General features: G+C 40.9%; 1 protein-coding gene across 1 annotated transcript; it reads right to left on the bottom strand.

The window, feature by feature from the left end:
* Positions 1-276: 276 nt before the first annotated feature.
* Positions 277-2,156, bottom strand: LOC122029621 (putative HVA22-like protein g). Its single transcript, XM_042588690.1, has 7 exons — positions 2,001-2,156; positions 1,864-1,916; positions 1,674-1,772; positions 1,270-1,326; positions 1,124-1,187; positions 839-1,039; positions 277-749 (listed from the first exon to the last, which is right to left on the bottom strand). Exons 2-7 carry the CDS (start codon positions 1,893-1,895, stop codon positions 510-512), a joined length of 693 nt encoding a protein of 230 aa, XP_042444624.1. The 5' UTR covers positions 1,896-1,916; positions 2,001-2,156; the 3' UTR covers positions 277-509.
* Between the last annotated feature and the right edge of the window lie 25,118 nt (positions 2,157-27,274).

Here is a 27,274-nt window from a genome sequence, read left to right on the forward strand (position 1 = left end):
TGGAAAAAAAAAAGAATAGCTTCAAATAGTTTATTTTATGCTTTTGTAGACACATTTAGTTGATCTCGAAATTCACCAACAGAACTTCCAATGATGTCTTCGCAATAACAGCATAGCCAGTCAGAACACATGCACCCATGTAAGATTGTATTACATAACTTCCAAGATAAATATATTATTCTAAGAATTAATAGTCATGATTTATCTTTTTCATATTAGCATTGAAATGGATTAACAGGACGCTAAGCAAGCACAATCACCTTTTGCCAACTTGTATTACATAACTCAGTCGATCCATGAGATTGGATCCTTAGCTTTAGTTGCTTGGAAAGTGACATTGGAGACGTGTGTAGTCTCAACTCGATTGCTCAAATTTACAAGTAAACTCAAATTTTTTGGAAAGCAATTGGGAAACAATAATAATAAATAAATAAAAGGAATGCCTGATGCCGTAGTAGTGCAAGCCATCATCTATACAACACACATGATCTATATTTTTAATGTACATCTTATGTTCGCCGTTGCTTTTCATTGCTAGTGGCAAGTAGGATCTCAGCAATCTCCTCTAGTCTCTCCAATCCTTGTTTCTCCTGACTCTTCGGGATTGTCTCCTCTTTCTTCTTCATGGATATGTTCTCCTCTTTCTTCTTCATGATGGATATGTTCTCCTCTCTCTTCTTCTTGGTAGATGTTTCCTCTGTCTTGTTAGTGAATGACCAACGGCTCTTTGACGATACACTTTTATTTGCCTTCAAAAGTAAATCAATAAATTGTCTTAAATTGCAACATAAATTGGTATTTTAATTTTTACATGCTCAGACGTCGAACAATCAAGTACCTCAGTGCTGCTTGATGCCTTAGAAACGACATAGCGAAGAACTTCCATAAACAAAATCGGCCCTTTCTCGGTGAAGTTCTTGAGATAGTAGATGAGTAGCCGTCCAAATTTGAGCCTCAGGTTTCTGAACCTCTCTTCAATATCAGGCTCATACTGCATCAACAATGGCCGCATGAATGTATCATACACAGCATCAGCTCCCTGTAACCAATAGCCAATAGCCGTTTCAAGTTATGTCGTTACTTTAAGGTCAGTAGATCAATTCTCTCATCAAGTTGCATTTACCTCTGTTTTCGGATGCCATAAATAGACCAAGAATGCGAGTTTGGTTTGGTTGTACATTGGAAACCTGAACTGGTCGAGTTAGGGTATGTGCTAGGCAAAAGTGTTATAACGAAGGAAGAAAAAATTAAGGGATGTTTAGTATTTACATTGGAAGAAGAAAATCTCCAAGCATCTCGATCACAGTCAGTATCGCCACAATGATCCTGCAAAGTGTTTTAATGAGTTTATTTGGAGTAATTAATTCAAGAAATTCAATAGCTAATCATGTAGATGAAGATTAGGTTAAAGTTAGCAAACCTAATCCATAGTAGATAAGCTAAAAACTAACTAACTTCCTTTTACCAAACCAGTGTGCTTTTGTTGCTTTCTTCTTACTTTTTTCTTTCAATTTGAAGAAAAAAAATGACACGCTATCTCAAAACATGAACTGCTAGAACAAGCAACAATTGAACACAATTCTACAAGCTTTGTTCTCCAAATTGATCAATCCTTTCCTGATTATTTCCTAAAATGGAAACTAAAAACTTCCAAAATATACCGACATACTTACCAGTACTTGCACCAGAATTGAAGCTGCCTGGTGTGGCCTGGATGTTGCTCTAGCATATTGAAGCAATCAAAAGCAGGGTAAGCATATCCAAACAAGATCCTGCCATTGTTTGAGTTTCATTCAGATCAAAAACACAAAATTAAATGAAACAAGAATTGGCTTTTAAATTTAATAAAAAAAATCGACTTACACAAGGAGTCTGGTTAAGTTCTCGATCAACATCTTCAAACTCCAAAGAAACCTCTGAGATTGGAGGAAAAGCGTAAAAGTGAGATCAAACATGCAAGAATTGAAGAAGGGAATGAAAATCAAGTCTCTGATGCGAACCTTGCAATGCCTCGGGAACCGGTGGCAGCTTTGCTCTGGTCGAAGAATGGAAGAGAGAGGAAAGATGAACTCGAATGAAGAAGCCAAACGAATTCCAACAATTTATACTTGTGATCGCCTCCTATTTTGAAGTAAACTACGCGTCGGAGAAATACCTTGTTGTTCCATTTTTGGGTTGACTTCTCGGGGAAGAGAAGAAAGCGCAGCCAGTTGCTTTCACGGGACTCCTCGAGAACAAATTTTATTTGTCTAAAAGACCCTTTTATCCCTTAATTATTAACCTTTTACTAAAATGATAATGAAATTAAGAAATTTGTATTTAGTCCTTGGAATTTCATTGCTTTTTGGTATTCGGCCTTCCAAAGTTTTGCTGTAATATCTTTAATACGGATTATGCTAAACGATTGTTCCATCAGTAAGTGAAAAAAAAAAATTAATGACACTGTTCTGGTCGATTCTTCTATTTTACTTGGACTCATTTGTAACAGTTTGTTAGCTTTAGAAGAAATCTTGTAAATTAAAGGGCACTGCTGTACTTACACCTTTCTTCTGTCGTAACAAATAAGTTGGATGTGATCCAGCTCTAGATTTTGACCGAGATTTATGGCGTTCCAATCCCTTTATACCGAGTTGACCAGATCAAGTCAGATCAAGCGTTTGACCACCCTGTTTAGCTCAACTTGAGAACCAAGGAATCACGAAGCAAGAAAGAGAAGTGTTGTTGAGTTGGACAAGTAATTAAGACTTGAAGCTTCCAACTCGTTGCTCTTTATTTCCACGTATTGTTTTAGTAATGCAAACTAGCCTTCATAGAGTCGGATTTGTTTATATCAAGAACAAGGGTAGTAATATCTGACGACTGACATGCAAGATAAGGCTTTAGAGGTTGACGCAACATACTAAGTAAATTTGATTACTACTAGGGCTTAATGATCTTATCATGCTACCAAAGGGCCAATTAATTTGTCACAAGACAAAAAAAGACTATGAATAAAATTATATTTAATTCAATACGCAAGCCTCTGGAGCTTAACTGTTGTAGATCGCGACAATTTTTTCCTTTATAATTCTTCATTTTTTTTTTCTTTTTATGAAATGGCTGAAATTTAAACTCAGCCCAAGTGGCTCACGATACAAGTGAATGTCTGGTGGACTCGGTAGAGAATCGATTGGGTTCTATGTTTTGCCTAATCAAAGTCTGAGTTTTGTAACCTGAGTTTTGCCTTTAATTTTTAAAGCACGTGGCAAAAAGTGATTCACTCGCTCCTAGCATTCTTGTCAATCTATTCCTAAGTTAATATAGAGAAGATAAATCACGAATTACTATTAGCTATTAGTATAAGTGGTCAAGGCTTGAAGAAGGATATGCTGGAAAATGTCAAGTTTTGACGTCAAAATCTCATATGATAAAAAAACTCCATGCCTTAACTACCCACTACCCCTAGGGGACAAAACATACCACCTTTAATTTTCAAAGCATGCACCTTAAGATTGACTTCCTTAATCTTGTGGAAGTGTTTTGAGTCATTGACATCCAATATAAATGTCTAGGTATCAAAAGAGTTTTTCCTCAAGACATTTCCTTTTTTCTTTACACTCTTAGGCCTGTTAATTTGGCACTTGGTTATCCATAAATAGGAGTACAGGAGATATAAACCAAAAAAAAAATATTTATAAAATAACTAAAGTGAAAGAAAGTAAAATAAGATATCGTATCCAAATAAAATGTATTAAAAATGAATGTAATATTGTGGATACTAGTAATGATGGAGAATTAAAAGAACGATGAAAGAGATATTTTCATCAACTTTTTAATAAAGTTTAGATGACCAATTTAACTTAAGTAATTTATGAGTATAGAAATTTAAAGTTTTATCATATAATTCAAAATTCAGAAGTAAAACAAATTTTAAATGGGATACATAATTGAAAAAACCATTGGATTAGATGATATTCGGATAGAGGTATAAAAATATCTAGGAAAATAAGGTATAAAATAACTTATAAAATTATTTAATATGCTATTGAAAATGAAAAAAAATATTTGATTAATGGAGAATAACTACTATAATTATCTTAGATAAGAATAATGGAGACATACAAAATTGTGTAAATTATAGGAGTATTAAACTAATGAGTTATAATGTAAAATTTTGGAAAAGAGTAATAGAAAAAATATTAAGAAAACCATGATAATAGAAATTCAATTTGGATTCATGCTTAGAAGGTCGAAAATAGAAGGTATACATCTTCTTAGACAACTAATTAAAAAATATCGGGAGCAAAAACAAGATCTACACATGATATTCATTAATTTAGAAAAAACTTATGATAGAGTCCCAAGAGAAATTATATAGAGAATTCTAAAAAAAAAGGTATTAGTATAACATATATTGAACTAATTAAAAATATGTATAAGTATGTAATGACCAGAGTGAAAACTTCAGGGGAAGTAATTGAAACATTTCCAATAAATATAGAGCTACATCAAGGATTAGCTCTAAGTCCTTATCTTTTTACAGTAACTATGAATGAAGTCATTGCACATATTCAAGACACAGTACCATGATACATGTTGTTTACAGATAATATTCTTTTAGTAGATTAAACACATGAAAGAGTAAATATTAAACTAGAATCTTGGCAGAAAATACTAGAAGGGAATGATTTTAAGCTTAATAGAATAAAGACAGAATATATGAAATTTAGGTTTAGCAATATTAGACGTAATGAGATAATTATTAAAATAGGAGATGACAAGTTATCTTGAACTGTGAGCTTTAAATATTTAGAATCATTTTACAAAATGATGGAGGGATTGAAAGATATGTCTTACATAAAATCCAAGTAGAATGGTTGAAATGGAGGAGAACGTCGGGTGTTTTATGTGATCGTAAAGTACCTTTAAAACTTAAAGGAAAGTTCTACGAAACTGTAGTTAGATCTGCTATGTTATATGGAGTTGAATGTTGGACTATGACTCGAGCACATGAGTAGAAGATGAGTTGCAAAGATGAGGATGTTAAGATGGATGTGTGGACATACGAGAATGGATAGAATGCAAAATGAAAGATTAGAGAGAAAATTAGAGTTGTATCTATTAAGGAAAAACTCTAAGAGACACGTTTAACATGGTACGGATATGTACTTAGACAACCAATAAATGTTTCAGTTATGTGATGTGAAACTATGATAAACACGCACATCAAACGAGGAAAAGGAAGACAAAAAAAAACTTGGGTAGCAATAATAAAATAAGATACAATTATTTCAAGTATAGATGATAATATAGTAAGAGATAGAGCTCAATGGCGTAAAAGAATCCATATACTCAACCCCACCTAATGGAATAAGACTTGGTTATTGTTGTTTTATATATATTTGTTCAGTGGATATTGCAAGTGTTAGGACTAAAAGGAATTTATATATCTCCATAATGACATAATATTATCCACTTGGGTCTAAGCTCTCAAGTTTTTGTTTTTGGGATTTACCTAAAAGGTCTCATACCAATTGAGATATCTTTCCCTTATAAGAGTATCCACATCAATTTTCCTATTACTATATCTAAAATTTAGGATAAATGACCCACTTTATTAAATTTAGATAATCACTTTTCACTACACACTACATCAAATATCCTAAAATTTGTTGAACCCCGTGGTAGTTTTGATGTGATCAACCAAGTTGGTTAGGTCCTGCTTTGTGTTTAATCCCTATGTCTGAGTGTGCAGGAGCTTAGGAGCTAGCGCAGGAAGTCGAGCGGAAGACGTAGCTAGCGTGAAGGACGACACGGGAAGGAAGCCGACGGGCTCGGTGCGTCCGAAGGACGAGAGAGCTGCGGAAGAGTACTCCGGTGGGCGTGAAGAGCGTGCGCGGCGTTCGAAGGACGTTAAGCCGGGACGGAAGGCTGCTCGAGGAGAAGGCCGGAAATTGGGTTCGGGTGAGCCCTATTTCGGTTGGCCGAAATCACCCAAAAGAACGAAGTGTTGGAAGATGAAGAAAGCCAACGCAAAAGAAGCTGAGCTGGATAAAATAGCTCAAGGCGCCTTCAAGGCTGATGAAGGCGCCTTAAGCCTGGTCAAACAGACCGTTTGCGCAGTGGATAAAGTTTTATCCGCTGAACCCTTGGAGGCGCCTTGAACCCCTATTGGAGGCGCCTTGGACCTTCGAGATCATATTTCTAGAGGCTATTTAAAGGCCCCTGGAGCTAGGAATTCACAACAACTTCTATATTCAACTCTGTAAGCATTTCCTAACAATAGTTCTGAGCCATTAGAGTGTAAAAGGCTTCTCCGCCTTCAGCAAAGGAGAATTTTCTTAGTGTGCTTTCTTACTGTCCTGGATTAACAACCCTCTTGGTTGTAACCAAGTTAAATTCAGTTTTTGCTTTTTATTTCTGTCTTTATTTTATTTACTATTGCATTAATTGAGTTGAAAGAACGAGCAGGGTAGTTTTATTTTTGTTTACAGCAATTCACCCCCCCCTTTTGCCGGCCTCCGCTACACCTACAAAATTTTCATCATCCTTAATTTTTTTTATTATTTTCTTCTCTTTTTCCATTTTTTATTATTATATTTATGGAATGAGTAGAAGGAGAGAGATGGAAAAGATTGAGTGGAAGGAGAGAGATTAAAAAGAAATATTATTTTATTTTTAGGGTAGAGGTTTCATTCCCTAAATTTAGAAAATTACTATTCATCAAATCTAAATTTAGGGAATGGATAGAGTAACTGATGCAGAGGGATTTTAGTTACCTTATCCAAAATTTAGGGTAAAATCTTTGGATAGGGTAGCTGATGTGGATGCTCTAAATCTATGATCTTTCCCATGTATTTTTAATATGGGACTTTATTTGCAAGCTTGCAATCCAACAATCCTCCCCTCAAATGAAGGACCACAGGCTTCCCACGTCTGATTCTCGACCCACCAAGTCTTCTTGCCCCTCGGTCCACCCAACCTGTTGATACAGTCTGACCTGGCTGTTGTTTTGATGTTGACACTGATTTAAGTTTGTATCAGATGTTAATTAAACTCGGTTTGATTAATGATCAAGGTTGATCAAGTGGAAGGGAAAAGTCCAAGTTGGAAACTTGGCACGCGAAGTCGGAGAGAGCTCATTCTCCGGACTAGGTCAGAGAGGGCTCGATAGCTCGTTCTCTGGACCTGACGAAGTCGGAGAGGGCTCGGTAGCTCGTTCTCCGAACTAGGTCGGAGAGGGCTCGGTAGCTCGTTCTCCGAACCAGGTCAGAGAGGGCTCGGTAGCTCGTTCTCTGGACCGGACGAAGTCGGAGAGGGCTCGGTAGCTCGTTCTCCGGACTAGGTCAGAGAGGGCTCGGTAGCTCGTTCTCTGGACCAGACGAAGTCAGAGAGGGCTCGGCAGCTCGTTCTCCGGACTAGGTCAGAGAGGGCTCGGGAGCTCGTTCTCTGGACCGGATTAGGTCAGAGATGGCTCGGTAGCTCGTTCTCAGACCAATCCTAGTATCACATAGGCGTTGGATCGGTCAACAGACCGATCCAGTGATACTTTGGATGACTGATCGATTCACAGACCGATCTAGTGAAACTCAATTTTCTGATCGGTCTGGTGACCGATCAGGAAACACTCAGTAGCACACTGAGTGTAATATGATCGGTCTATAGACCGATCAGGAAACACTCAGTAGCACACTGAGTGCAATTTGATCGGTCTTAGAGACCGATCAGGAGATGCTATTGCGAAGAGAAGAAGGCAGGGATCGGTCGTGGAGACCGATCTAGCTGCGGCCTGATCGGTCTCCACGACCGATCAGACAAGCTATGGACCGATCAGGATATGTCCTGATCGGTCCATGGATCGGTCTGGTGACCGATCCACACCCAATCAAATTTGTTTCTGCGATTCCTCCACTGCATTTGATCTGGCTGATTCATATAACCCTCTGTGCTGTTAGCTTTTGAGTTTGTAGGATCACAGGTATCATTCCAAGCCTAATTTCAAATTAAGTCCATAAGAGGAATACGACAAATGGCCTTTCTGCTGTGATTCGCGGCGCATGGTGCATTTGAAGCATCAACGGCTACTGGTGTGATCTGGCTGCGATCCGATTGACTCCTGGTGATTGGTTCGAGCTCAGAAGACACCAGTGAAGACTGTGATTTCATTGGTGTGAGTTCAGAGAACCAGGTAAGGAGGAAGAGGGATTGGCTGCAGCGATGGTTCTGTGCAGTTTGACCACGATCCGTGACAGCAGAGAACAGGGGCTTAAGAAGCAGTAAAAAGCGAGAGGAAAGAACAAGAAAGCAAGAAAGAAAAAGAAAGTTCTGTTGATCGTTGAGGTGTGCTAAGTTCTTGAGCTCTCGGGTGTGATACTGCGATCTGGGAGTTCTCTGTTTTCACTTATCCTCGCGTGGTTGTAAGCGTTAGTTCATTATTCTTTGCCACCGAGCTCTGTAAGTCTTGTGCTTTAACATATATATTTCTTGAGACTTTGTGGAGAGGTTACTCCACCGAGAAGGAGGATCTTTAGCCGGAATTTATCCGGGGTGCGATCTACCGAAGATCAAGGGGTCGTCCACCTTACGGACACGCCGAGGAGTAGGGGCAAGTTATCCCCGAACCTCGTAAATCCGTGTGTTAGTGTGCTTGTTTCCTTTTGTTTTAGTTACTTAATTCCGCTGTGCTAACAAGTTTCTTTATAGAAAGTTGTGTTTAAGTTTTTAAGAGGCTATTCACCCCCCCTCTAGCCATCTAAGATCAAACAAGTGGTATCAGAGCCTGGTGCTCTTCATCTGGACTAACATCCAAAGGAGCAAGAAGATGGCCATGAAGGAAGGATTCAGCACCAACAGACCACCCTTCTTCAATGGAGCAGATTTTCAGTATTGGAAGAGCCGCATGGAGTATTACCTCAAGACTGATATCTCCATGTGGTTCTCGGTCAAGGAAGGATTCACACCACCGAAGGACGAAGAAGGTAAGCAACTCGATTCATCAAGGTGGTCTACTGAACAAACTCGTAAAGGGCAAGCCGATGCCAAGGCGGTAGTCACCTTACAATGTGGGATTGCCAAGGACCAACTCGTCAAGGTAGGTCCATTCTCGAGTGCAAAAGATTTATGGAACAAGCTTATCGAGCTCTAAGAAGGAACTCGAGATTCTCAGATAGCCAAGAGGGACCTATTCTTGAATCAACTACAAAATCTCATCATGAAGGAAAACGAAACGGTAAGTGAACTACATGGGAGGTTCAAGGAAATCATCAATGGTCTACATTCCGTGGATGAACGCGTGGAGAATCGCGATCTAGTAAGGTACGCTCTTAAAGCCTTTCCAAGGAATGTCTTGTGGTCATCTATGGTAGATGCCTACAAGGTTTCCAAGGATCTTTCCATTGTTAAATTAGACGAATTTTTTTGTGAAATGGAGCTTCATGAACTTGCTAACAAAGGTCAAAGAGAGAAAGGTATTGCCTTAGTTGCAGGACCAAAGAACAAGGATGGAAGAAGAAAGAGGGAAAAGAAGAAGGAGAAAGAGATTTCTTCATCTACATCCTCCTCCGAGTCTGATGATGAAGGCGGATCATCATCAAGCGAGATGGCCAACTTCATGAGGAGAATTATGAGGAGAATTATGAGAAGAAGCCGAAGATACAAAGGAAAAGGTAAACCTAATGATCAAAATATCGATAAGACTAATGTTACATGTTATGAGTGTAGCAAGAAAGGCCACTACCGGAGTGAGTGTCCAAAACTCAAGAAGGAGGAACGGGCCAAAAAGAAGGAGGAAAGAGCCAAGAAGAAGAAAGCTCTCAAGGCCACTTGGGATGAATCTTCCTCAAGCTCATCGGAGGAGGAAGAGAAGAAGGAGAAGAGTACTCGGCAATTGGTACTCATGGCAAGGGAAGAGTCCGAGTCCGAGAGTGATGACTCAAGCACTTCAACCGCGGCTTCATCATCTTCGGATGATGAAGAGGTAACCTCTTCTCACTTAGAAAAATGCTATAAGACTATTACACATTTGTCTACCTTGCTTAAAAAATCAAAAACAGAAAATAAATCATTAAAAGAATAAGTAGAGAACTTGAGAGCTCTTAGGGAAGATGAGGTTGATGACCTACATCTAGAGCTCCTTGAAGATGAAAACAAAGTCTTGAAGAGTGAAGTTGAGAAACTCAAGAAAATACTTGAGAAATTCTCAACTAGCTCTAAGACCCTAGACATGATTCTAAATGCCCAAAGGGCGGTCTACAACAAGGCTGGATTAGGATACCAACCTAAGGAGTCTAGCTTTATTTCTTTAGTGTCAAGAACCCAATTTCATAGATCGCATGTTTCTAGGGTTCATGAGACTAGGAAGAAGGTAACAAAGGCATGGGTGCCTAAGTCTTTCATTGTAGATGCATTAGGTCCCAAGATTTGGGTACCTAAAACATCTATCTTTCGTGTCTTGTAGGCATTGGTAAAGGGGGAGCGTCTATCAACTTGGTTTGTTGATAGTGGATGCTCCAAGCACATGACCGGGGACAAGTCACTATTTTCTACCATTCAAAACAAAAATAGAGGTAATGTGTCCTTTGGTAATAATGGTAGCCTTAAGGTTATAGGGGTTGGAGACATTCATATATCCGAATATCTCCAAATCAAGAATGTCCTTCTAGTCAAGGGGATGACTTTTAATCTCCTAAGTGTCAGTCAATTGTGTGATACGGGTTACACAATTGAGTTTCATTCAAGTCAATGTCTGGTCAAACACATTGACACACTTGACACGGTACTAGTAGGCACAAGGGTAGATAACATTTATCAAGTTTCTTTTAAAAGTGCTACTAATGCTCTTGCTAAGTGTTTCATGTCAAAAGAAGAAAAATCGTGGCTTTGGCATAGGAGGTTGGCTCATGTGAACATGAAGAATATCCGGAAGCTGGTCAACAAAGGGTTAGTGCGAGGCTTACCAAGCATCAAGTACCAAAAGACCAAATTGTGTGATGCATGTCAGAAGGGTAAGCAAACTAAAGCTCCTCATAAAGGTAAAAGCGCTGTAAGTACAACTACTACCTTAGACTTATTACATATGGATTTGTTTGATTGCAGTAGTGTTATCTCATTAAATAGAAGTAGATATTGTTTAGTGATTATTGATGACTTTACTAGGTATACATGGACCTTCTTTTTGAAAATTAAGGATCAAACCATAGATATTTTTATTTCCTTTTGTAGAAGAACTGAAAATGAAAAATCAACAACAATTAAAACCATTAGAAGTGATCATGGTGGGGAATTTCAAAATCATAGGTTTTTAGAATTCTGTCAAGAAAGGGGATATAGGCATGAGTTCTCTACTCCAAGGACCCCACAGCAAAATGGGGTTGTGGAGAGAAAGAACCGAGTCTTACAAGAGGCTGCACGAAGTATGCTCAATGAGTACTCACTACCGAGTTACTTATGGGCTGAAGCTGTAAATACAGCTTGCTATGTGCAAAACCGAATCCTGATACATAGGTTTTTAGGAAAGACTCCCCATGAACTTTGGTTTGGAAAATCCCCTACAATTAAATATCTTAGGGTGTTTGGTTGTAAGGTGTTTATTTTGAACACCAAGGACCATCTTGGAAAATTTTCGGCCAAGGCTGATGAAGGGATACTGGTCGGGTACTCGCTCACCAGCAAAGCCTATCGAGTCTACAACAATAGGACTAAATTGATTGAAGAGTCCTCTGATGTAGCTTTTGAAGAAATCCCTAACTTAAATGATCAATCAAGGGATGTAGGAGAAATTCAATTTGAACTTAGAAGGCTAAGTTTGAATGATCGAAACATGGAAAGAGTCGAAGTTGACTCTGATGATGATGAGCAAAGGCAACAAAGAACTCAATCTGATCATTTGCCTGATATTGAGTCCTTGCCTGTGCCTAGTGAGACCATTCATGAGGCACCACCAACACCAAGACAATCTAGGATAGCCACTAGTCATCCCCAAGACCAAATTGTGGGAGACATCCAACAAGGGGTTAGGACTAGGTCATTCTTTAGAAATGAGTCTAATGAAGTCGCATTGATTTCAGAGATTGAACCAAAATTAGTTGATGAGGCATTGCGCGATCCTGATTGGATCATAGCTATGCAAGATGAGTTAGGTCAATTTGTAAGGAGCCAAGTGTGGGACTTAGTTCCTAGACCTAAGAAGACCACCATTATTGGAACTAAATGGGCCTTCAAAAATAAGTTAAATCAAAAGGGAGAAGTTGTAAGAAACAAGGCAAGACTTGTAGCCAAGGGCTATAGTCAAGTCGAAGGTCTCGATTATAATGAGACTTATTCTCCCGTGGCCCGATTAGAGTCCATTCGTTTGATGCTAGCTTTTGCTGCACATAGAGGTTTCAAGCTCTATCAAATGGATGTTAAATCTGCCTTCTTAAATGACTTTATTAAAGAAGAAGTCTATGTTGAACAACCACCGGGGTTTGTGAATACCGAAGCTCCAAACCACGTGTACAAGCTCAAGAAAGCACTTTATGGGCTTAAACAAGCACCACGAGCTTGGTACGAAAGGTTATCGACATATTACTAGAAAAGGGTTTTGTAAGAGGTCAAATAGACCCAATACTATTTCTGCGTAGAGATGGTGAAAATATTTTTGTAGCCCAAGTGTATGTCGATAACATAATTTGTGGCTCAAATAACAAGGGCTATTTGAATGATTTTATTTCTCACATAGAAAGTGAGTTTGAGATGAGTCTAGTAGGAGAATTGACATTCTTCCTTGGACTTGAAATCAAACAGACTCGAGATGGAATTTATGTCCATCAGACGAAATACACTCAAGAGATGCTCAGAAAATTCAAAATGAGTGACTCTAAGGAAGTATCCACTCCAATGGCGACAAACACTCGTCTTGACAATGATGAGAGTGGGAAACCAGTTGATCTAACGCAATATAGAAGCATGATCGGTAGTCTTCTATATCTCACAGCTAGTCGACCGGACATACTTTTTGCTGTGGGCATGTGCGCTAGATATCAAGTTTGTGCCAAGGAATCTCATTTAACTGCAGTTAAGAGAATTCTAAGATATCTCAATGGCACAATTAGAGTAGGACTGTGGTACCCTCGTACGGAGTCTTTTGATTTGATAGGCTATACCGATTCCGATTATGCTGGATGCAAATTGGATCGGAAAAGCACTAGTGGGGGTTGCCAATTCTTAGGATCATCATTGGTTAGTTGGTCAAGTCGGAAGCAACATTGTGTTGCTCTCTCCACGACTGAGGCTGAATACATTGCCATGGGAGAGAGTGTATCACATTTGTTGTGGATGATTCACACTCTAGAAGATTATGGACTTTCATATAAAGGAGTGCAAGTGTTGTGTGACAACATTAGCACAATAAACCTAACGAAAAATCCAGTCCATCATTCAAGGACCAAACACATTGAAGTGCGTCATCACTTCATTAGAGATCACGTAGCTAGGGGAGACATTGCACTCACATATGTGAGTCAAAGTCAAACCTAGCCGATATTTTCACCAAACCCCTTCCGGAAAATGAATTTAGTCATTTATGGAGGGAATTGGGAATGTGTTTGGCTCAATAAGTCATTTTGACCACATCATGATCAATAAGGACCATTAAATTGACAAGAGAAATTGGGAAATTAATTTGGGCAACTTGGGAACATCTCACATAAACTATAAGGTTTAACAAAATATTTTTGTTTGCTAGAAATGGGGTGAGATGCCAGGATCAACCAAATTATTCAAAATGTATCATGCATCCCCTGAATAATTAGGTTGAAGAGACATAAATTGAGTATGGGAAAGGCCATTACATAATTCATGTGTATTTTGCTCCTAGATCTTACTCATATATTCTAACCAAGGAATCTTGGTTGGACCTGTGTCTAGAAATCATCTAACCTTATTGATGTGTTGATTGATACCCTTGATTGATACCTTCCTGATTTTGATTGGAAATAGGACAAGTTGGTGAAGAAACCTTGACATATTTTGACAAACTTGTAACTATTCATAGCAAGGATATATTTGAGCCGATAGCCTGAGTCAGATTTATTACCTTGGTTCACTATAGATCATAGTTTCAGCAAACAAACAAAACAAACTTCTCTGGTTTTGAAACTTTGAGATTCAACACATTTGTTATGAAGTGTCTGAAACTTTCGAGCCCTAAGTAATTCCAAATCATTAGAGCTCATCATTAGGAAATATTCATTGGTATCACTGAATATAATCTGTGGGCTCTTCAGATCCTAGGTTCTGAATTTGGAAGTTGTTGAACCAAGTTTCAGAGCTTTCGATATGCATTTCAGAGACAGAAATCACTGATTATCAGACACTGATCGGTCCAGGGACCGATCAGGATGGTATCTGATCGGTCTCTACGACCGATCAGGAGAGTTCCGGTCCTGGCACATATCAATCGACCTCTGATCGGTCCGGGGACCGATCAGGAGGTTCCCTGATCGGTCCCCACGACCGATCAGGAGGCTCTGGCACGGGACCTTACTGACCCACATCTGATCGAAGCTCCCTGATCGGTCTCCACGACCGATCGGGACACTCCCTGACCGATCAGGACGTTCCCTGATCGGTTAGGATTTCTCCTGATCGGACAGCCGTCCGATCTTTTGATCTGTTCACCCTCTTTAACTTCCCCCAATCCTTCGTCCTCTCATTTCACGCCGAAAACCCTAGCCGAACCACTCCTCAGTCCCGACTTTCTCTCCATCTTCTCCGAAAACCTCAAATGGAGCCCAGGTAATTTCCTTTCTCCCCGAAATCTATTCATTTTTGGCATTTTAATTTCTTTTCACAGTGTATCTCTGTGTGTTGTCTCAGTTCTCGACTCTGTGGCTCCCGTGGACTCCCATTTGCCCCGACCACGTCCCATTTTTGACCTATCTAGGAAGAAATTAGTCGGTGAGGGTACGTCTAAGTCCTCTGCTGAGAAATCCAAGTCCCAGGCACCCTCCCGACCTCAACCTTCTTCTTCTTCGAGATTCCCGAACCGACAGTTTGAACAAGCGTTTCAACAGAGGACATTCAAGCTACTCCCATGTCGATCTGTGGATCGAAAATACATGGATGAATTTTGTCCCTCTGTATCCGAAACCCTGGCATATTACAAACTTGACTCGTTAGTCTACCTAGAAAGGGACATCAACTATGACCTAGTATCTGAATTCTACAACAATCTTCATCAGTCCAGTGATGGTGCTTATAGAACCAGAGTCGCTAAGAGAACTATCGATTTCTCCATCGTAGAATTCTTTGGGTATCTAGGTTGCCGAAGGTGTTCAGGAGATCCTTTTCCCATTTATCCTGATTTACTAGAATCATTACCTCCTCCACTTGATGTCTCACCTGATTCCATCTATGAGTACTTCTTCGGTCATCCTAGACCGGATGGACTGGATGAGTTGGATGTCGAGTTTCCTACTTTTGCGGCTCTGAGACTATCTCCACCTGACTATATTCTTTTTAAGATAGTCACAAACTGTCTTCTTCCAATCACATCCAAACCTCTAGCAGAGATCCGACCATACCACTGCCTGATGCTTTATGGTTTGCGTCGGCGTCTCGATTTTGATATTATGTCCAGCATCTATTCTTCGATCATCTCCTATTCTCAGCCTAGCAGCTCCACTATTTATATGCCTTATGGGCATATAATTACAGATTGGCTCGAGACCCTTCAGATAGATGTGTCTAAGGGTAGGATAGTGAAGATGGTCAAACATGATTGCAGACTTGGGAAACGGGCATTTTCCAAGTCCGGTATCTTGGGACAGAATGGGACTGTTCGGTGGAAGGATGGGAGAGGTCTGGGAGAGTTACCACGGGCACTTCCTCGACAGGTTGCTGCTCCTCCTCCTGCTGCTGATGAGGCCGATCCTGATTTGCGCTTCGATCAGCACGATGAGCTGCTGGCTGCTGAGCTCCATGGTCTGCGTGTTCAGATCGACCAACGCTACGATGACTTACGCAGTCAGCAGTTGGTGACGCAGCAACTGCTTCTGGGCTGGATGGCCAACTACCCACCTCCGCAGCATTTCTTGGGTCATCCACCTTCGAGCTCCAGCATGCCGCCTCAGGGTTACGTGCCTCCCACAGATGATGATAATCCTCGTGTTGAGGATATTGATTGATACATTCTGTGTGTCACTTTGCCTGTCTGTATTTTGGATGCTATTTGTTGGATATCTTTGTCTGACCTGGATACTTATGCTACTCATATATTTTTGCTATTCATTTGTCTATTTCTTGCTTTTCCTTATGCTTCAGTTCATATTAATATGTTGTTCCTATGCCATGACTTGATTGTATTTTATCTCTTTCTTACTGTCATATAATACACTTAGAGGGAACTCTAGGTGCATTAAGAAAAAGACAGTATGGGTTAAGGGGGAGCCTTTTGAGTTTTGTCACCTCATTTGCACCTTTTCGGTGTTTGACAAAGGGGGAGAGGATACCTAAGTTTAGAGATGTATGAAGGCTTGATTTTAAGGGAAAAGATAACGGGAAGGATCTTGATTCCCGTTATTGACTTAGTGATGTATCCATCTTAGGGGGAGGATCTTGATTCCCCTAAAGATCTTGATTCCCCTAAAATTATGAAAATAAGAACATTTCTGATCTAAACTTAAATCGTGTTGTCAAACAACAAAAAGGGGGAGATTGTTGATACAGTCTGACCTGGCTGTTGTTTTGATGTTGACACTGATTTAAGTTTGTATCAGATGTTAATTAAACTCGGTTTGATTAATGATCAAGGTTGATCAAGTGGAAGGGAAAAGTCCAAGTTGGAAACTTGGCACGCGAAGTCGGAGAGAGCTCATTCTCCGGACTAGGTCAGAGAGGGCTCGGTAGCTCGTTCTCTGGACCTGACGAAGTCGGAGAGGGCTCGGTAGCTCGTTCTCCGGACTAGGTCGGAGAGGGCTCGGTAGCTCGTTCTCCGGATCAGGTCAGAGAGGGCTCGGTAGCTCGTTCTCCGGACCCGCGAAGTCGAGAGGGCTCGGTAGCTCGCCTCCTGACTAGGCCGAGAGGGCTCGGTAGCTCGCTCTCTGCACTGCACGGTTGGAGAGGGCTCGGCAGCTCCTTCTCCGGACTAGGTCAGAGGGGGCGTTGGAAACTTGGCACTCGAAGTCGGAGAGGGCTCGGTAGCTCGTTCTCGAACCAATCCTAGTATCACATAGGCGTTGGATCGGTCAACAGACCGATCCAGTGATACTTTGGATGACTGATCGGTCCGCAGACCGATCTAGTGAAACAATTCGATCGGTCCGGTGACCGATCAGGAAACACTCGGTAGCACACCGAGTAATCTAATGACACTCAGTAGCACACTGAGTGCAATCTGATCGGTCTTGGAGACCGATCAGGAGATGCTATTGCGAAGAGAAGAAGGCAGGGATCGGTCGTGGAGATCGATCCAGCTGCGGCTTGATCGGTCTCCACGACCGATCAGACAAGCTGTGGACCGATCAGGATATGTCCTGATCGGTCCATGGATCGGTCTGGTGACCGATCCACACCCAATCAAATTTGTTTCTGCGATTCCTCCACTGCATTTGATCTGGCTGATTCATATAACCCTCTGTGCTGTTAGCTTTTGATTTTGCAGGATCACAGGTATCATTCCAAGCCTAATTTCAAATTAAGTCCATAAGAGGAATACGACAAATGGCCTTTCTGCAGTGATTCGCGGCGCATGGTGCATTTGAAGCATCAACGGCTACTGGTGTGATCTGGCTGCGATCCGATTGACTCCTGGTGATTGGTTCGAGCTCAGAAGACACCAGTGAAGATTGTGATTTCATTGGTGTGAGTTCAGAGAACCAGGTAAGGAGGAAGAGGGATTGGCTGCAGCGATGGTTCTGTGCAGTTTGACCATGATCCGTGACAGCAGAGAACAGGGGCTTAAGAAGCAGTAAAAAGCGAGAGGAAAGAACAAGAAAGCAAGAAAGAAAAAGAAAGTTCTGTTGATCGTTGAGGTGTGCTAAGTTCTTGAGCTCTCGGGTGTGATACTGCGATCTGGGAGTTCTCTGTTTTCACTGATCCTCGCGTAGTTGTAAGCGTTAGTTCATTATTCTTTGCCACCGAGCTCTATAAGTCTTGTGCTTTAACATATATATTTCTTGAGACTTTGTGGAGAGATTACTCCACCGAGAAGGAGGATCTTTAGCCGGAATTTATCCGGGGTGCGATCTACCGAAGATCAAGGGGTCGTCCACCTTACGGACACGCCGAGGAGTAGGGGCAAGTTATCCCCGAACCTCGTAAATCCGTGTGTTAGTGTGTTAGTGTGCTTGTTTCCTTTTGTTTTAGTTACTTAATTCCGCTGTGCTAACAAGTTTCTTTGTAGAAAGTTGTGTTTAAGTTTTTAAGAGGCTATTCACCCCCCCCCCCCTCTAGCCATCTAAGATCAAACACAACCTACTAGGGCTTCCTTGCCTAGTCGCAACTAGGACTTCCTGCCTAGTGCATGGTCCTTTTGATTCGGACATGGGAGCTCCGCCTTCCTTTTTTGAGATCAATATTTGACTTACATTGCTCAATTAGACCATAGCTATTGTGCATAACTGACGATTAGATCTTCTGGCAGTCTGGACTCTTATACCAATTATTATGACCAAAAGAAATTTATATATCTCCACAATGTCATGATATTGTCCACTTTGGGCCTAAGCCCTCATAGTTTTGTTTTTTGATTTTACTCAAAAGACCTCATACCAATGGAAATATCTTTTCCTTATAAATCTATGACCTTTCCCATGTATTTTTAATATGGGACTTTGTTTGCAAGCTTGCAACCCAATAGTAAGTACCGAGTAGTTTTAATGTCGATCAACCGAGTTAAGTTAGGTCTTATGTGCATTTGATACATTGTGTCTAAGTATGCAAAAACTTAGGAATACAAGAAGTTGATGAGAAAATGCAATAAGCGAGAAGGATGACACGGGAAGGGAGTTGACAAGTTTGGTGAATCCGAGAGATGAGGAGTTGCGAAAGAATATATCGGTGAAGCGAGAAGGGCTCGCGTGACCCGTCCGAGGGACGAGAAGACAGGAAGGAAGTGTGCTCAAGGAAAAGGCCAGAGCTGGGTTCGGGTGAGCTCAATTCTGGATAGCTGGACCATCACATAAGCGAGCGGAGTCAAAAAATAGTCAACTCAAAAGTTGATCATTCGAGGCACCTTAGTTGATTGGAGATGCCTTGAATGAACAGTTGCAAGTGTTGGTCCCTTTGGAGGCCGACAAGAGGGGAGGGGTGAATTGCCCTACAAAAATAAATCTAACATTTCTCGGATATATCGACTAATTAACAAACACTTGTAATAATAAAGATACGAGACTAATTAAAAGAGATTAGACACAGAAGGTTTGCTTGGTTTGCAATCAGGGGATTGCTAATCCAAGGAAAAGAAGATGCAGTATCTGATGATCTCCTCTGGGCGGAATAGCCTCTTACAGCGTTGAGAGCACAGACAGAAAAGTAAAATACTAAAAAATTGATTACAAGTTGAATGAATAAGCTGTGCATATCAGTGTTATATTTATAGCACTGGTCAGGGTGCCTCGAAGGGGTTCCGGGCGCCCTTAGGGGATAAAACTTTATCCCCCAACGTTCAGATCGAGTTTGACTCGATGTCAACATCTTCGGTCCGGGAGCCCGGAAGGGGTTCCGGGCGCCCTGGGCTGTTCCGAGCGCCCTGGGCTGTTCCAGGCGCCCGGAGCCCTAAAGTCAACAGGAATTGACTTTTTTCCTTCTCCGGTTCAGCTCGTCTCGGTCCGTGTCTTTTCGCTCCGGCTTCGCTAGCTTGGGTGATCTTGGCCATCCGGAATAGGGCTCACCCGAACCCAAGTTTCGGCCTTTTCCTCGAGCAGCCTTCCTTCCCGGTTTCTTGTCCCTTGAACATCGCGTACATTCTTCTCGTCCACCGGTGTACTCTTCCGTGGTCACCTCGTCTCTCGGACGCACCGAGCCCATCGGCTCTCTCCCCGTGTCGTCCTTCTCCTTAGTCGTGTCTTCCACTCGACTTCTTGTGTTCCTAAGCTCCTGTACACTTAGACACAAGGGTTAAACAAAACAGGACCTAACTTAACTTGTTTGATCACATCAAAACACCTTGAGGTTCCAATAATCTCCCTCTTTTTGATGTGAGCAACCCAAGTTAAGCTAGGGTAAACATATGCAATAAAAATAGTTAATATGCAAATAAGTCCAAAGATTTTTCAATATTTAAAAGATATACCTCCCCCTAGACTTAACATTCTTCTCCCCCTTTGATCACATAGAAAATGGGGTTCATTTTAATAAGTCTAAGGTAAATTCTAACTTAAAAAAAATGAAGTTAGAAATTTTTTTTTTAAGTTTTGTAAAAATTCTAGGGAATCAAATTTTAAACACTTTCTTAACATAAATCGAAGTTTACAAACAAAATTTTAAGGGAAAAAAATTTCTAAGTAAGAAAATTTTGAACTTTAATTTTCTAAGTTAAAAATGTGCAACAAAATTAGTTTTCTAATAGAAATTGAAGTTTTATAAAAAAAAAATTTATGTTAGAGAAACTGTGATAATTTTTCAAAAATTTTAAGTGTTTGCAAATATTTCTAAGTAAAACAATAATTTTCTACAAAATTTTGTGCAACAGAATAGATACCTAAAAAAAATCTTTAAGTTAATTTTTTTTAATTTGCAACGTAAAAATTTTCTAACTTTTAAAAAAAATTCTAAGTTTTTGAAAATATGAATATTTTTTAATATATTTTCTAAAACAAATTGAATAACTTTTTAAAGCATTATTTGCAACAGAAACATTTTCTAAGTTAAACAAAATTTTCAAAACAAATGTTTAAAAACTTTAAAGCACTATTTAACTCTAACTTTAATACTTTTTCCAGAAAGTTAATTAAACATTTGATTTCAGTATTTTGGCTTCCAGGTCGTGGCGAGGCACTAGGCCTTCTTGGTTATTGGAGCAACAACTACTTCCTTAGACAAAGCCTCATAAAGAAACTATCTGTTTAACTTTCTCGCTGAAGATGCTAAGTTTAATTTTAAATTCAAGTTAAACATGTTTTCGGATCCCAATAGAGGTTCCTACCTACAGGATTAATTAAATATTTTCTGGGTATATAGGCTTTTGATATTTTTCTGATTTGACTTTGATGAAACCTATAGTACCAATTTAAACCTCTATAATTTCTAAAAGTAGAAATATTTGAGTAGATAGAGTTTTTCAATTTTTCAATTTCTTCTTTTAATTTATCATTTTCAAACTTTATTTTATCAAAATCCTCTATTAGGTATGATTTTGCCAAAATTCTTTTTGTTTCTAAAATTTTATTTTTTAATTTAGTATTTTTATTTTCTAATTTATACATGGATTTTGCCATAGATTTAATTCCAAAGTAAAGTTGATCAGGGGGTAAGAGGCATACCTCACTTACCATATCAGACTTGAAACATGAATCTCCCCCTGCTTTGCTGCTTTCATCTGAGGTCGCTTCCCCTTTATCGATGCTGGGTTCTGATGTACTTTGTCCTTCGTAGCTTGCCATCAGTACCAACCTGGCATATTCTTGAATCTCGGACTCAGATGATGAAGTGTCGTCCCAAGTAGCTTTTAGGTTCTTATGCTTCTTGGGAATCTTGCCTTTGTTCTTCTTTGGTTCTGGGCAATCCTCTTTTAGGTGTCCTTCCTTTTGACACTGGTAGCAACGCATCCTTCTTCTATTTCTTGGATTCTTTTTATTCTGCATTTCTTTAAACTTATTAGATCTAAATTTTTTTTAAAATTTTCTTACCATGTATGCTTCCTGGTCCTCTTCTGAGTCTGATTCGGGTTCATCCCTTTTGGTTGCTTTCAGAGCCATTATCTGGCTTGATTCCTTAGTTGTCCCTGCACACCTGGTTTCATGTAATTCAAGAGTAGAAAATAATTCTTCTAAGATACTTACCTCTAGGTCCTTTGAAATGCAATAGGCGTTGATGATTGGCGTCCATTCTGGAGTTCTGGGAAACGCGTTGAGAGCGTAGCGTATGGTGTCCCGATTTGTTACCGTTTCACCGAGGTTCTCGAGACCGGTAATCAATTATTTTACCTTCGCGTGTAGATCAGCTACCTTCTCACCTTTTTCCAGACGAATGTTCGTCAGTTTATTCCGGAGGATGTCTCTTCTAGTCAGTTTTGCTTCAAATGTCCCTTTGTGAAGTTTCAGGAACTTCTCCCAGAGTTCTTTAGCCGACGAGTAGCTTTCGATGCGGTTGACTTCTTGAGGCAGCAACACGCTCAGCAGGTGATATTCTGTACAGTTGTTCGCTACAGAATCACTCTGCTCCTTCTTTGTCCACTGGCTCTCTTCTTTTTCTTCTCCATTCTGTTTCGTCGGAGCTACAAAACCATATTTTATAATTAACTGAATTTCGAAATCAGTTCTTAGGAATACCTCTATACGACACTTCCAGTGTGTGAAGTCCCCCTCGAATTTTGGTGGAACGATGTTTGGTCCGGCCATCTCGTTGCTTCTATCGACGGTTAGTCCTCCTGAAGCGCTTTGTTCTGATACCACTTGTTGGTCCCTTTGGAGACCGGCAAGAGGGGAGGGGTGAATTGCCCTACAAAAATAAATCTAACCTTTCTCAGATATATCGACTAATTAACAGACACTTGTAATAATAAAGAGATGAGACTAATTAAAAGAGATTAGACACAGAGGGTTTACTTGGTTTGCAATCAGGGGATTGCTAATCCAAAAAAAAGAAGGCAGAGTATCTGATGATCTTCTCTGGGCGGAGTAGCCTCTTACAGCGTTGAGAGCACAGACAGAAAAGTAAAACACTAAGAAACTGATTACAAGTTGAATGAATAAGCTGTGCAGATCAGTGCTATATTTATAGTACTGGTCGGGGCGCCCCGAAGGGGTTCCGGGCGCCCTGGGGGGGGATAAAACTTTATCCCCCAATGTTCAGATCAAGTTTGACTCGATCTGGTCAACATCTTCGGTCCGAGCGCCCAGAAGGGTTCCGGGCGCCCCGGGCTGTTCCGAGCGCCTGGATCCCTAAAGTCAACAGGAATTGACTTTTTTCCTTCTCCGGTTCAGCTTGTCTCAGTCCGGGTCTTTTCGCTCCAGCTCCGCTAGCTTGGGTGATCTCGGCCATCCGGAATAGGGCTCACCCGAACCCAAGTTCCGGCCTTTTCCTCGAGCAGCCTTCCTTCCCGGTTTATCATCCCTCGAACGTCGCGTACGTTCTTCTCGTCCACCGATGTACTCTTCCGCGGTCACTTCGTCCCTCGGACGCACCGAGCACGTCGGCTCTCTCCCCGTGCCATCCTTCTCGTTAGCCGCGTCTTTCGCTCGACTTCCTATGTTCCTAAGCTCCTGTACACTTAGACACAAGGGTTAGACAAAACAGGACCTAACTTAACTTGTTTGATTACATCAAAACACCTTCGGGTTCCAACAACAAGTGCTTCATCTAAGGCCCCTCCGATCAGTTGAAGGCACCTTCGATGTCAAAGAAATGTTGCAGCATGGATGTAAAATACCGGAAAAATGATGATTTTTAATAAGGGGATTTTCCGGAATTTTTGGACATTTTTCGGAAATTTTTCGGAGCTCGTACGGACGAGTTGACGGGGATAAGAACGGGGTCCGGAAAAGCCTGTTTAGGCTACCCAGTTTTAATAAGGAAAAGTTTTATTTTTTCTTTTCCTTTTTCCTTTTTCTTTTTCTTTTTAATTTCTTTAAAACCTTCGTTTCTTTCCCCTCCTCACACCCGAGCCCGACGCCGTCTCCCTTCTTCCTCCTTGCCCTAACCGCCGGCGGCGGTTACTTCTCCCGAGCCTCTTCTCTTCTTCTCCGGCCCTGCCCAAGCGCCGGCGAGCGCAAGCCATTGCCGGCGATCCATCCTCTGCCCTAGCCTTGCCGTGGAGTTCCTAGCGCCGTCGCCGCAAATCACCGCCGCCCGACCGCTTGCCCTAGCCACCCGACGTCGACCACAGAAGCCGACGCCGACCCAATCGCCGGTGCCCTAGCCTCTGCCCCGACTCCTGATTTCCTCTTCAGTGTGCCCTAGTATCTTCGCCACATCGCCGAGTCTCACATCTGTTGTACACTGCCGACTTCACTGCCGGCGTCGCCCGATTTCTGACCGCTCGTGTCTCCTCACTTCTTCGGCCATCTCTGCACGGACGCACCTCGGCAGAGCACCTCCTTCACTGATCTCTCTGTCAGTTTGATCGAGCCAGCACTGTGTGTTCAATTCACGTGCCCTAATTGATCAAAGGAGGTAAGCTAGTTCGAATTTCTCTTTGCTACCAATTTAGGTCACGAAATTGGAGAGGAAGTGGGGCTGTGGTGTTTGTTGATCAGCAACAGTAGACTTAGTACACAGAAATGAGGGTTGTGAGTTGAAGGAAGTATTACCGTGAGTTTCTGTGTGCTGTGGATCAACAAACAATTGCTTGTTCAATGTTTTAGCAGCAAGCAACCTTCACCGTAATCTTTTGGATTGTGAATTAGGGTGAGGATTAGGTGTATTTGAGTTCTGTGGTAGATCTTGTTCTGAATTGGAGGGTTTAATTAGACGATCATGTGTATATTGATTATGTTTATGTGTTTTTGGTTTAGGGTTTTGCCCTAAATAGTTTTAGGAATTTTGTTTAGCTATTTATGTAAATTGTAGCTAAATAAAATATATTTATTTATATGTGACACAGGACTTTGACGCGAGACGAGTATCTCGGAGTCAGATCGGACCTTTCTATTTTCGGAGGCGGGTACTTTGACTTATGTCTTTTGATATGCATGATAATATGTTTAACATATAACAATAATTGTGTTATCTGTTTGTTTCGGTTGGTCGCTACATGATTAGTTACATGTTTGTTTGTTTATTTATGCTGCACTGCATGATATCTACCTGATCACATATGCTTTAGGTAGTGAACCAACCACATGCTATGATATGTTCTGGATCTAGGGTTTATTTGATACCCTATTTGATTGGTGTACCTTCTATTTGATACTTCTTCCAGTGGTACACACTTGTATCTAGTTATATGGACTATGCCATGTTTTTAGTGTCATGCATCATGATTGCATGCTGTGCGATTGTCGGCTCCACTTTGGTTGAGCCCATCGCCAGTTACATGTACTGCACACACCACCCATGGATTAGTTGTATATCTGGCTGGAGTGTGGCGGTTCTGCTGTTTGGCTCCGTTGGTCTGAGGACTCAGCGTGGTAGCCGGCAGTCAGTTCCGCTCTGTTTGGCTCCGCTGGCATTTAGTGTAGCAGCGTAGTAGCCGGCAGATGGTGGACTTTGTTTGGCTCCGTTGGTCAGATGACTCAGCGTGGTAGCCGGCAGAGATATCCTCCCCGTCATTGTGTACCGGGAGATGAGAGCATTGAGCTCCCCATTTATGATTTGGGGCCGAGGGTGAGTACTCCGACAGCATTCCGTCCACTCATCACTGTCAGGAGCGATGTCCGAGTGCACAGTCACCATATGCATTTATTGCATTTTATTGTTGTGATTGCACTTATATGTGCATTTGTATGGATGCATTTGATTGACATGCATACAGGATTATGATTTCTTGATCCGACGACCTGCTACCTTTGTACCTTGATTCCGGTTAGTACAGTTATCTCATTTCATTTCAATTGCATTTATTCCTTCTCGTATTCGTGAGACTGTACGATTAGTGTTGTCTGTTATTTGTTTTATTATGCATATCGGTTGTACTGCTGAGTGTTGGACTCACCCGCCTCCATTGTTGATATTTTCGGGTTCGGAGCAGTTCCAGTCGCTGGCCCCCCATATGCACGTAGAGCCAGTTCTCTACTAGTTCGTTATTTGTTTTATTTTGACCTTTTTCTATATCAGACTTTGTTTTAGTATTGTCTTTGGATTTTTCCTATGAATATTGTATGGGGTGACACCTTTTGATGGATTTTGATATGATATTGGATTTCATTTTTACTACGTGCCTGCCTGGACGGCAGAAGAGGTGAGTTCGTTGGATTTGAGCTTTACGAGTGTAGTGGAGTAGGGTGGATTTCGAGTCAGAGTCCTATTGTTATTGATTACTATTATTAACTGCGTGGTTGTGACAGCCAGAGGCTGAATATCTTTATAAACTGTGTGGTATTTGTTTTTATTTTATTGTTATCATTCCAGCCGCCTGTGGCTGATGTATATGTGATATGTAGAAAGTTTCATATTGTCCGCCGTACAGGGGAGATGCTGCCGAAATTTCTTCGGACAGAGACTCCTCTGGGGCGTGACAATGGATTAGAACAGGAATCGACATCAATAGAACTGAGGCGCCATCGATTAATTGAGGCATCTCCAAGCCACCAACTGAGGTGCCTTCGATGAATCGAGGCGCCTCCAAGCTGCCAGATCAGAAAACTGAAAGTTGCGATAAGGATAAGTCTTATCCAGTTGGAGACACCTTCAAGTGATCTGAGGTGCCTCCAAAGCCATGTCAGTTGGTCACTTGTGACCAAAATGCTATAAATAGCACCCTAAAACTAAGAGTTAAAAACACACATGTTCTTAATCTTTTGCATTCACGATTCTTGTATTCGTCCTGCCTCCTTATTTTATTTTTATGATATTTATTTTTAATTAATTGTGTGTCATTGCTAAGCTAGAAGAAAGAGAAATAGTAATTTTATTTGCAGGTTGTCTATTCACCCCCTCTTACTAGTTTACCTGATCCAACAAGTAGTATCAGAGCTCAACTACTTTAGAAGGACTAACCACCAACTAAAGCAATAAAAGATTGTCGGATCAAACATTAACCCATAGAAGTTCAAGAGTGAGTTCGTGCTTTGGAAGTACCAGATGTAGGTATTCTTCAAAACTGACTTTGATATTATCCTAACAATTAAATATGATTTTGAAGCACCTAGGAATGAGAACGAAAAAGAAAAAGAAGAGCACTAATGGAACAAGAAGTAGCATAACTTTGTGGCAAACGGTAAGACAGAGTTCCATTGTGGCAAATGTTAAGGCAAAGTTAATTATATCTATTAAGCATTCTATTACATCAAGAAGTCAACTAGATTAATGTCTATGACTTCACCAAAGAACTCTTGGAGAAGTTCCTGGAGTTTCATGAAGGAACTTCGGAGGCAAAACATGCAAGACGAGACATGCTCCGAAATCGACTAACCAATCTATGGATGAAAGAGAGAGAAAAGGTGGCTCAACTGCACACACAAATCAAGGAACTTATCACCAAACTCAATAACCTCGG

This window comes from Zingiber officinale, chromosome 10B (assembly GCF_018446385.1).
Source record: "Zingiber officinale cultivar Zhangliang chromosome 10B, Zo_v1.1, whole genome shotgun sequence".
In the NCBI taxonomy this organism is placed as follows: Eukaryota; Viridiplantae; Streptophyta; class Magnoliopsida; order Zingiberales; family Zingiberaceae; genus Zingiber; species Zingiber officinale.